Genomic DNA, 12,687 nt, shown 5'->3' on the forward strand with positions numbered 1-12,687 from the left:
GGACCTATAAGAAACTTCATTGTGATAGTAACCATATCGTTCCAGCGTTAAGAGATATCCTTTATTACAAAACAAACACACGATACATAGACATCCTGTAACTTTTACTTATAGACCTAATAATCTATCCCTCTTTCCCTGCTTGATTTGACAAGGATGAAAATAGTGTGCCCAATTTTTAACAGGGATCTTAAGGGATTAGACATTGAATGATAAATTGATATGAAGCCCCAATGATAATGATAAACAAAATTACCCCTTCAACAGATTTGATAAACTATTGGTTGTAATGTTTAAACACTGATATTTGGGAACCAACCTTAAAATTTATAAGATTTAAAAACTTTGGGTACCAGTTTAGTTTGCAATCTCTTTAGTCCCCTTCCTCCCTGACTTTTAATATACCTTTTAAATTTGAATCCCTCCTCCTCCAATCCAAGTGTAGCATAATATGAACCTTTAATACTTATTTTCTCTTAGGTTAGGAGAACTACACAGAGGCTAGCAAAAAGGGTTCCAATGATCCACTGAACGGTTTAATGGATGATATAAATTTTTATACATGCCTGGTTTGAATCACTCCCCCTCCCTTTAATTCTTATTTCAATACTTTAAATAATTGTTCAGTATATTACACAATTATGCCCTCTGATAAAAGGATCTATAATATAGATGTATAAACAGACAACTACCTTCCTTCATTTATCAAAGACCTCTTTTGTCAGCTTCTAAATATTTTCTGCTACTTGGCTGTGTAATATAAGCGATACCATTGGTTGATTTTCAATGACCTAATAGAAAGGTTGCACAAGACGGTTGCGATGGGGAGTTACAGTTATTTAACCCTTTCTCCCTCTAGTGTTTTACTCTAATTATCTGAGTATTTTTAAAAAATCTTCGAAAACATTAAATCAACAACAACCAAATAAAGACCAAAACTTGATGCATTTTAAACACTTTGAGGTGTCAAAAAAGTTTTTCTTTTCCATTAGTAACAATCAACAAAATATTTTACTGTTAAAAGACAAGGATGATCAAATCCATGAGAATTCAGATAAACAGCCAATATATGGCTGTATTAATTGTGTCAATATATTAATACTAAAATTAAATTAAAATATCTTTTAGCACACATCTTTTAGTAGCAGGACAAAAAGTCTCATAAATCAGCCACGTAAAATTATAAAAATGAGGGATCATCCATCTCTTTTTTATGGGTTTTCTTTCTCACTTCTCCTCTCATCTCCCTCATCTTTATGACGTCACATGGGTGATTTTTGAGACACTTTGTCCCGCTACTTCTTTCATCTAATACTAGCGGATACGCCCTTGCTTCTAGAGACTCTGCATTCGAAAGGGTAGAGGAGAACATAAAATATCCTAAAACCATCATAATAACTAAATCTAAATAAGATAGCCTAAAACCATCACAGGTCCTATGTGAAGCTTTCCTGAAATAAAGAAATCAATCAATTAAGTGAGTAAATGTTTCACACTAACAAAAACATTGATAATATTAAACCCAAGGGTAAAAATATAGCAGCATTGTGCGTAGCCGAACTTTTGGTCTTTAGTTATTCCACGGTATAAAAGTACTAAACGACATAAATACATAAAGAAAAGCTTCGCTCTTAAATATGTAAACTTTGGCAAGCTTCTTCATCTTTTAAGCTGTCTCAAGAAGTTCTTTGTTTTCAAATTTTGACCAAAAATTGATGTTCCTAGCGAAACAACGAAAAAGTAGTACACAATTGGCTGGATAACTATAATTATATCTTCACTAAAGGAAAGCTTATTTGTGTAGGTAAGGTTTAATGCTGTTTTGTGAGATGAGTTGGTTTCGTAGAGATATGACAAATGAAAAAAACTCAACAGGCCCAAATTTTGCCTTTGGCTAATTTTCAAGTTTATCAATATCACATAAACTCCAAGAAATTTGACGGATTTAGTGAACCACGTTAAACAAAAAATGCGCATTTATTAAAAAAATTAATTATACACCAACATTTGGACGTTAAAATTGAAATAAGCCAGCCCACTTAATTTCCCCAAAAATATTTTATAATTAATATTTTTGCTAAATTTTTAATTACCTAAAACTTAGTCAAACAAACATTCTAATTAATTTTTACCGAAAAGTTTGAGCCCCTGGGTTATTTAAAAATAGGAATTTAATCCAAGAGTTACAAACTATATTTTTTTGTGAGAAAAGTGCAAGAAAATTGTCCAGAATAGAGAAGATTCTTGAGTATAAATATTTAGTATTAGATGATTAGTTAGTGATACTAGTTGCCATTTATTTTTAAAGGTATTGTCAATCTATTAACCAGAGGCGAGCTGAAGAGGGTCATCAAAAACCTAGTAAAAAGTTAAGGTGGGCAAATACAACGTATAGGTCCACGGTGGGTGTCAAAAGTTTTCAAAACCCTGGCAAAACCACTGGCTACGCAAATGTTATATGATATGATATTTTCGCTAGAAAAGAATAGTTCACCTCAATTAAGATGAATCTGAAGTTTTGGGCCGAAGCCAGTAGTTCTATTCAATCTTTATTTATAAAAAAATGCAAAAAGAAAAAAAAATCTTTCATTTCATTAATTAAAGAATGACTTTTGTTTAGATTAATTATCTTTTTTTTTGTAAAAAATATGAAAAATATCTTTGTTGTAGTTCTTGAATATGATACTTTTAAATCTTTTGAAAGAGCTTTTTATATAAAGAAACCTTTTTTATTTATTCTAGAAGTTGAAAATATCGTATTTCATTATTAAAAACTCTTAAAACACATTTCGTGGAGGTATGGGACATTGGACAGTAAAAAATGTTGAGTAGAGATTGTTTCTGTACACGATGGTGTGACGAACATACTTTATTTGTAGAATAGCTTCGATAATAAAAAGGTAATAGAAATACCTCAGCTTTTTCTATTTTCATAGAAATGGTGCATAATGAATTTTTTGCGAAAAAAGGGAAAGAGCAAAGATAAATTTAATGGTTATTTAATAGGGTTCCCCTCTACACTTATTTATTTCATTTGGCATGGGGAGACTCCCTCCACCTCTTTCTCTTCCCTACCAATAGTCTAATACCTATCTTGGACCAAAACTAAAATTCCCTGTGTGCATCGACAGTTACATCTGTTTATGAGATCTTACAAGAAAAACACACACATGTAAATACAACTTATTAATTCATACTTTTATATTTTGGCAAAAGAAATTATGTCATTTTCATGTACAATACTTTACTGTAGTTTCCACTGCAAACACGTTAGCTTGTTATTGCTGCGCAATCTATGGACCCAACTGACCTTGTATATTTATAAATAGCTGGGAAAAAGCCTTTAGCAGGGAAAGTGCTTTAAAAACTATTTAAAAAAACTATTTTGCATACATAAAAAGTGTTTCTATAAAAAAAGTTAAATAATATTAACATAAAACAGCTAAAAGGTCTTATTGTATAAATCTGATATAAACCTATTTTATTAGTAAAGCATTAACTATAATTTAGATTTCATGTGTCTTTGGGCACGCAGAAGGGTGTTTTAGCCTCTTATTTATTTCTCCACCCCTTCCTCTAAGTCTTACTTTTACAGGTTAATTCCTGTGCACGCACCTGTAATAACTTTACAGAAGAATAATTGAGACAAAATGTATTAGTACAATTTTGCTATTTTCAACTAGTTTTTATTAGCTACAATAAAGAAACACTCTTGTTTTGAAAAATTGCGAAAAAATGTTTTGCACGTATTCTAGCCACATTTCCGTTAAACCTAGGCGAAGCAATATTACATTTAGTATTCAATTTAAGGCAGGTTTTTTTTTGCAGTGCAGCTACTTTATAATTGGAGTCTGTCCGTACGTCAATATGTTGCAAAATAACTACGACGTCACTACAGTAAAGCAAGTTATATAAAAGTAACAGGATGTCTATCTCTGTGTCCGTAGATTAAGATCTTACAGGACCGCTATGGTTCTTCTTAATACTTAAGCTTTTTAAAGAGGAAAGGGAAGTTTTATAACTATCTTTTAGAAGGGTACCTCTACCCTCCCAAAAAAGTCAACCCCTAAATTTTTGGCAACTTTTTTCTTGAAAAAAAAACATTGAAAATTTTGGGTTGACTTACCCTCACATTCCTCCCCCAATCAAGTGCCCCTAGAGGCTTCTAGGGGCTTAGTCGCTAGTATGTGCATAAGTATATAAATGTGTGATAATATGAATAAGTTATAGATTTATACATTTTCAATAGGAATTAAATTAAGGATCAATCATAGAATTTAGGTCTATTTTAACTGTGGCACGACTCTCATTGGTAGCGCATTCATCATCCACAATCAAACTTTAAATTCAACAATTCTTGTGCAATATTCTCAATTTTATCATACGCCCTATAACCTCAAAATTGTTGTCTTTGCATGGAGGGGAGGGAGAGGATATTGGAATGTAAATTTTGATGGTACCCAAAGTTTGATTATCTCGCTCTCTCGTTTGCTGGCCTCAATCGTTAGAGGTACTTATAATGAAATTGATTGGTTGGTTCAAATTAGCAGTGTCCGAATTTTCCAACTAATATTTTAACCTACTAAGGGGGGTTGGGGGTGGATTTGTTCATCATAATTGAGGATGTACATGAATTTATCTCTTATTTGATCAAATACAGTGGAATATTGTTGAGTAAAAATAGAGAAATTTTGTCCTTTTGGTATTTACATTAAATAGGTCTTAACCAAAGAATTTTTATAAAAAATTTGCTCGACACAAAACTACAATACGTTATAATACACCTTCTAACACTTTTAATACCTTTTTACACTTTTAAAGCAGCAATTTAATCAAAAAAAATATCTCGAATGTTTTCCTTGGCAGCCAGACGGGCAGACATCTCCTTTGTGGTCAAATTCTCTTCATTATTCCCGCCATAACTTGTTATAGCCTTGTCCTTGTTGGTCACGTGATAGCCGTCATCCTCCTTCACACCCTCATCACTGTCCGTTGACATGCTCTGAAAAAGAAAAGAGGAATAAGTTTAAATGCATCTAAACTACGCTCCTAGAGACGTTTAGAGCACTTAAGGCAAGTCTTTCGGGGCAATTTCTCTTGGGAGGTTAGAGGTTACCCTTCTTAAAATAGTTACAAACCTTCCCTGGATCTATGAGAGAAGAGGAAGGAGAGCTATATAAGTCGTTCAGTTAGCAAGATCTTAAGCTACAGACACACATCCTATTATTTTTATATGATATATTTAACTATATCTAACAAAGTCTATAATAAATCAAATCCTTTATGAGTACGACTTTATGAAGCACTACTTTTGGATATAGGACAATGTATAACGCTATTGCATATTAGCCTTGTTAAAATTTTAATCCAAACCTTATGATGTAACTCTACATACAGACAAGACAGTCAGGGGTCTAAAGGGATAAGATAAGGCAATGGTGGATAAATTCATGTGCATCCTATATGGTGATACACCTTACCCTTTATGTAGATTAAAATTAATGGTTGAAACGTCTAGACATTCAACTTAATTAAGCAACCAATCAAAAGTGCCCAAAGTTATTAAGCCAACAAATTGAAAACGTTATTAAAAATCTTTGGGACTAGTGTAATAAACAAACATCCCATTGTCCCAGCTTTCTGCTGGAAGACAGTACTTTGAATATTTATAAGATTAGAGATTATTACATATGTATTTACAGTATGTGTTATATATGCAATGTATGCAAAGTCTAAATATAGTTATGAAACTAAGAATTTGTAGTAAAAGAGAAAACATATTTCAGTATTATAAACAGCTTTCCGCGAATAACTAAATAATAAATTATAAGACAATTCCTGGTTTGATAGCCAATGGATCGAAGGCATTGAAATTGAAATTTGTCTATAATACGATAAGATACAGGATTTTTCAGTAAGGCTGATAACCGGTTTTTGTCCATCGGATATTAATAGGTTTTCGGTTGCTAACTTGGTACTCATTTATTGGTAAATTCCATCAGGATAGGGTAGGAGATAGGGTAAATGAGAAGTATCGTTATTTTAGCCTACTGCGAGTTTTACTTTATTAGAGAACAAGAAAATCTGGTGTAACATCCAAGTAGTAATATATCCACTGTGCCTGTAAAGAAATTTTAAAAATGCTTGCTCACGACACAAAACTTCACTAATGCCTTTTGATTAATACCATACAAGACATTTACCCCTATTCAAACGATAATAATAAAAATCTCAAAACAATATTATTCGTTGGCTCAAAACTTTGGGTACTTTCGATTTTGATTGGTTGGTTCCAAGGTAGTTAAATCCAAACTTTTCAACCAATAATTTCAATCTACGTAATAGATCATTTCTTTTTCTTCATTGTGGATGTATATGAAGACGAAGAAAGTCCCTCAAAAAAATTCTGACGTTATAAAAATAAGGGATGAGGAGAGGAGTAGTGGGAAAGAAAACCCCTAAAAAAGATATGGATAATCCCTCATTTTTATGACGTCACATTGAGCGACTTTCAGCGTCTTCAATTGGTCGTCCATTGTCTTATCCCTTAAGATCCCTGGCGTTTGTAAAGAGCGGTGTAGGGGGAGTTAGGGCTCAAGGCTGTGTAAACAACCCCCGCCCCCCACCACTGGTTTTTCAGATTTAACACTAAAGAAACATTTTCACGTTTTAAGAATTTCTTTATGAACGACAAGCAAAGGGTTAAAATGTTGTAAATATTTATTTAAGATGAACTGAAATTAGTTTCCGAATGTGAACACATTTTCCTAGGTGTTTCCCAATCCTATCTCAATATTTGCTACTGGCTAAAAAACCTTCAAACTTCAAAAAAAAATCAAAATTTGAATGTATTAACGATTTATACATTATACATTAAAAGTTTTAATTTTTCAAATTTAGATTTTTTTTTGGAAGTTTGAAGGTTTTTTAGCTAGTAGCAAATATTGAGATAGGATTGGGAAACACCTAGGAAAATGTGTTCACATTCGGAAACTAATTTCAGTTCACCTTATTTAAGTATTTATGTTTGTGCATTAGGTCTGATTATGAAATATGTACCTTTTATATTACACTCTTATTTGGTAAAGAAAACAAGTCTACAGACAATAGCCGATAAATTGATGTACATCCCCAATGATGATAATCAAAATTACCCCTTCTGTGGATTAAATTTAGTGGTTGAAACGTATGGACACTCTTGATTAAATGAATCAACCAATCATAATTCAATAAAAGTCTCCAAGGTTGCTAAACCAACAAATAAGAAAACGTTAACATACAACTTTGGGGACTATTATGATAAACAGCTCAATGCCTCCCCCCCCCCCTGAAAAAATAGACAAAAAGGGTTAAGAATCAGCTAATGTCTTGAGATCCTTAAAGAATCAAGTAAGTTATGGGAAACTACACAAAAAATATTGGGATATTTTCATAGAGAACCAGTAAACACGTTCTAAATACAAATTGTTATTAAATGCTTAAAAATACCCAAATTTTGTTAATGGCATTAGACTAGAACAACGAATAAAATTCAATTATATATCAGTTTTTTTGTTGTTTTGGAAAAACTTAAAAAATAACTGGCAGATTTATCCGAATCATGAGCAAGCTTATTCATGTGTTTGCCTGTTTGCCCTCCTTTCAACCTTTCAAGGTTTACAAATACAGGTTGTAGTTTTTTTTTTTCATGGAGGGAGGTGACATTGGTTGGAAAATTACACTGAAACCCAAATTTTTATAAACATATTATTGGTTGATTTTAAAACTTTTAGTACAAAAATTAAAAAGTCCAAACTTTTAAAACATAATCTTGATATATAGGAGAATTAAATTTTTATTTTATCATTTGTGATAAACATCAATTTATTGCCCATTGTCTTATCCTTTAAGATCCTTGATTTCTTTCACTAGATTTCTTAAAGTTTGTGACTGTACAGTAAGATCCCGTAAATAGCCGAATCAGAGGATTTACATTTGTCAGGTTTAAGGCTATATTGGGTTTGTAAGTAAACCTAAAGAAAAAGAATAAGAAAAATAGTAACTTCTTCCAAAAATTTAAGACAGTTCGTATCGATTGAAAGAAAAAACATTGATAAAACGGCTTATTTTCGCATACATGATCCAACAAAACAACAAATTATAAGTTTGAATAATTAGCAAATATTTTTTAATAGAGAGGCTTAGCTATAAATATGACAATTTAGTGAATATAACTCTTATTTTAAACCAAAAAACTAGAATACAAATTGCTTTAAAATATCATATTAACAATTAAAGAAATAATTGCTTTGTTATACTATTTTTAATTGCAATTTTGGTTGTTTTATATAAACAAGTGCACATAGAACCATGGATAGAAAAGTCGTGCCGAGGTATAGGCGCAAACACCTTATTTTCTAATTGCCCATATTTATACGGGTTGTTAGCAGGCAGAGAGAGGACATTGCAATGTGTTTTTTCTAGTACCCAAAGTTTTATAATATCATTTTATTATTCATTAGCTTAAAAAATTAGAGGACTATTTTGGTTGGTTCATTACTTTGAGTGTCAAACATTTCAACCACTAACTAAATTTTAATTTTGTGTATTATCATTGAGGATGTACATCAATTTATCATTCATTGTCTTATCCCTTTAGATCCCTGGTTATACGGGTTGTTAAAGGTTGTTAAAAGTTGAGCAGGAAAATGGCGGCGAACGGCCCATTCTGCCGCGCAATTTGGGGTCGTAAATTTGGCGCATTTTTAGCACTTTATAAAAAAGCATGTTGGGCTCATTATATTGGGTATGGATGAAATCATGGCAATATTTTGGGCTATTTACAGGTAAACCCCATATCATAATTTCAAATAAAATTTTAAAAGCGAGGATTTTCTATAGTTAGGGTCGGTCCGTTCATCCGTACGTCACAGACAGTTAGCCCTTTGTAATACGCTACTTTCTTCCAACTTTTCAATAAGTAAAAGAAAAAAATGTAAAAATATATAAAAATTTAGCTGAAGCTGTATATTATACAGCATAGATGTTATTAAGATTTATCTTTTATGATAATATTATTATCATAACTCGGAAATCCTTGTTGCTATTTCTCCAGGGATACAGGGAGGGGACATTGCATGACAAATTAATTTTACCCAAAATATAGAGAGTTAAAATCTGCCTTTGGTACATGGTAATTAAAAAAGGGTAGTATAAAGATTTAAACGTCATTGTCATCTCCCCTTCTTCCTGTATGTTTCATTAAATGCCCTTGTCCTTGCCTTCTAAAGTGTGCTTACAATGTGTATAACTAGCAGTTTCACCTTAAAAGTCCTCTAAGGTTACTTGAAGAAAGAAGGGGGGGGGGGGGGTTTTTCTAGATGGCCTGGTTTTAAGCAATTTAAAAATGGGTAGGTCAACCGCTCTAATAAGAAAAATTCAGAGTGAAAATGGTTTCGTTTAGGTCTTGTCATATTAATTTATGCACTATTTATGCTTTTAAAGAAAAGTTAGTTACATTTCATTCACGTTGAAGTTTTACCATAATCCCAAGGAATGTGCATTTATACGTTTATATCAGGAATATAGGAATATCAACATGCTGATATCATAACAACATAAGACTATAGTTATATCTACTTAAAGTTGACCAATTTTAAAATAATGAAAAATAACATGTCCGCGATGACAATTTTTATCTAATGTTAGATTGTCGACATAAACCATTAAAATAGATTACATCTAGTTTTTTTTTTTACATGTTTTACTACCCCTACCCAGGATTTGCAAAAGGGGTCTATTTAGGTTCAGACAATATTTTGATAATATAAATTAATTCTTAGTCGTAGGGCCAGTAAATTAAAAGGTTCCCTTTAATATTCCAATGAAAACTATAGTACTTTTTCGAAATAATCTAAAAAATGTGAGTTTTTTTTATTTTTTCCGATTCCTTTTGCCCCCGTGTTTCCGTTTCTACACTATGAAAATATTAGGGTGGGTCACGGATGCTATTTTTGATCAATGTACACACACCCCCACACCCCCCCCCCACACACACACATAATTACATCTTTAAAGCAGTTTTAGACATAAATATGTAATCTTAAGCCAATAAAAGCCAAAAAATATTCTTAAAAAAACTAAGGAATCTTAAGGGATAAGACAATGGACGATAGATTGATATATTTCCCTAACGATGATAAAAAATACCCCTTTTATAGAATATAATTATTGGTTGAAAAGTTTGGAACCAACAAATCAAATGAATGTACCGAAAGTTTTTTAAGCCAACAAATAAGATTATAAAACTATGGATACCAGAGAAATTTACAGTCCAATGTCCCCTCCATCCCAGAAAAAAAACATGGTACTATCAAGGAAGAAATTAACCATTGCAGTCAATTGTAGATGTACAATTAAAATGGTCTTTTACATACATCCTTATGTTTTTCAACACATGAATTATAAGCAAAAGTTTACATCTAAAAGAAATGCTTTTTTTTTTTAATTTAAATTTTTTTGCTTCGTCAAAATTTACTTGTATTAAACATGTGTTATCCAATATTTTACGCTTTTTTGTTTTAAATTTAAAGGATTTTTTATATTGAAAAAAAATTGAAGAAACCTGTTGATTAAATTTCTTAAATAAGAAAGACTTTTAAATCATAAAATTGGGATTAACAAAATTATTTGGTGGCTTTTAATTAAAATTAAATTTTAATCAATCCACGTTATATTCAATTTCAAAATCTTCCAATGAATAAAAAAGATTTTTTGTAATCAATTGAAAGGATTAAATTCTAAGGAAGCTGTGCAAAAAGAAATTTAAATAAAATCTATTTTTCAACATTTTTGCAGCAACGTCCTCCATGAAGTATTTTATATGCGCTAAAATTGAGCAAAAAGTGTTTTATTTTATTGACCCTTTTTTATTCTCCCCTTTAGATCTCTGTACCCTTTTATTTCCTTTGCGCGTTTGCCGCAAAATAAAGTTATCATCCAAAAAGCGCCAAACTTTTTTGTTGCTAATTCACTGTGGAAAAAGTTAGATTTATGGAGCGCCAAACTTTTTTGTTGCTAATTCACTGTGGAAAAAGTTAGATTTATGGAGCCTTAAACATGAAAATATCATAATGAATCTTTTAATATAAAAAGTTAGGAAATAGTAAATCATCATATTTTCATAATATTGGTCATACAAGAATATTTACTTTTCGCATTGTATTATAAACAGCTTTCCGAGGATATAATATGTACAATTATAAGATTAAAACCAGTTTTTTTTATTCGTAGAAAACTGGATATAATATGCTAGATATAGTTTTTTTCGTATGGATGAGAACCGGTTCTAATCAACCGAATATTAATCGGTTTCGAATGAATACGAGAAAAAATTATGGACATAGGTTCTAAATCAATTGACTCATAACCCCTTTAAAATGCCACTGTGTCCGAAATTTTCAATGCTCTATGTTTCTATATTGCACACATGGCTTGTGTTTCTTCAAATCTACACAAAAAATCTTCCAACACTGACAAAAAAAATGCGCAATAATATATTCAATCAATCTATTAAAATCAAAATAAATGTACTTATCTACTACTAACAGTATGACTGATGTCTTATATTGTTATGACAACAGCAAAAAATACATCAAAACAATAAAATTTGTTAAGAACAACGAAAAGATACGAGGAAATGTCAACAGAAAAAAAATTATCATCGCGAATTTTTGAAGTAGGAAATTTTTTTAAGCTGTTTATAGTCATACTGGCATACCATTGGTCAATTGAAATGTATACTGACTTGCCGCATTGGTAATTTATTCTATCTATTGGCCTATCATTGGTCATTTGTATTGTATGACGTCATTTTTATAGGCGCTAAAACAGCTTAATTTTTTATGATTCGCTGTAATAAGATATAATCTACACCGTAGAAACATAATTCCATGTAAAATGATAAAAAGCCTAAAAATGCTAATTGGATTTCATTGCAAAACCTAGAAAATTATCGTTGCTGTTATACTGTTGTTCTTAGAACAGGGATAACTGTATTCCATAAGAAGCTTTCCAGTATGGCTTGGAAACCGATTAATACCCACTTGATAAGAACCGGTTCTAAGCCAAACTGAAAATTCATGTATCGTATCGTATTATATCCAGTTTTCTACGAATATAAGAATGCAGAATTATAATATCAAAACCAGTTTTGTTAGCCCGTGCCTTCGGCAATTTAGTCGTGGCTAACAAAACTAGTTTTAATCTTATAATTATACATTTGTATATCTGCGGAAAGCTGTTTATTATACCTAGCGAATAATAAAAATTCTATATTTAAAGTATATCCTTGTGTAATGATTCCTACAACAACACGGTATAACATAGCAACTATGCGATTATAATAAAAGGCCTTGCATCTATTCTTGATATTCTTATGGGGGTCGGGAACATTTTTTTCCAGAGGAAGATTTCTCTTGTAAGGTCGAATATAAGCTAACAAAAAAAAATGGTAAAATAAGGGAAAGAAAGCGTTGTAGATTAGTACTTATGGCCAATGTCATTTATTTTCCTGCTATTGGCTTACAGCATGATATGATTAGGTTGGATACCACTTCCCCAAAAAGAATAACATCATCAAATTCATAGAGATCTTAATGGAAAACACAGTTGAAGATAAATTGGAGTACTCCCCTAATCATGATAAAC

At 31.4% G+C, this 12,687-nt stretch overlaps 2 protein-coding genes across 2 annotated transcripts in view; one reads left to right on the forward strand and one right to left on the reverse strand.

The window, feature by feature from the left end:
* LOC145318734 (protein rolling stone-like) overlaps window positions 1-12,687 on the forward strand; it is a 316,823-nt gene that overhangs the window by 20,397 nt on the left and 283,739 nt on the right. The window lies entirely within an intron of this gene.
* Window positions 4,829-12,687, reverse strand: part of LOC145319926 (uncharacterized) — a 137,934-nt gene continuing 130,075 nt past the window's right edge. Inside the window, exon 3 of the mRNA XM_080162328.1 lies at window positions 4,829-5,002. Within this exon, the coding sequence (XP_080018454.1) occupies window positions 4,829-5,002 (174 nt within the window). The remainder of the gene's footprint in view (window positions 5,003-12,687) is intronic.

Source organism: Acartia tonsa, chromosome 5 (genome assembly GCF_053477335.1).
Source record: "Acartia tonsa isolate MP-2025a chromosome 5, ASM5347733v1, whole genome shotgun sequence".
In the NCBI taxonomy this organism is placed as follows: domain Eukaryota; kingdom Metazoa; phylum Arthropoda; class Copepoda; order Calanoida; family Acartiidae; genus Acartia; species Acartia tonsa.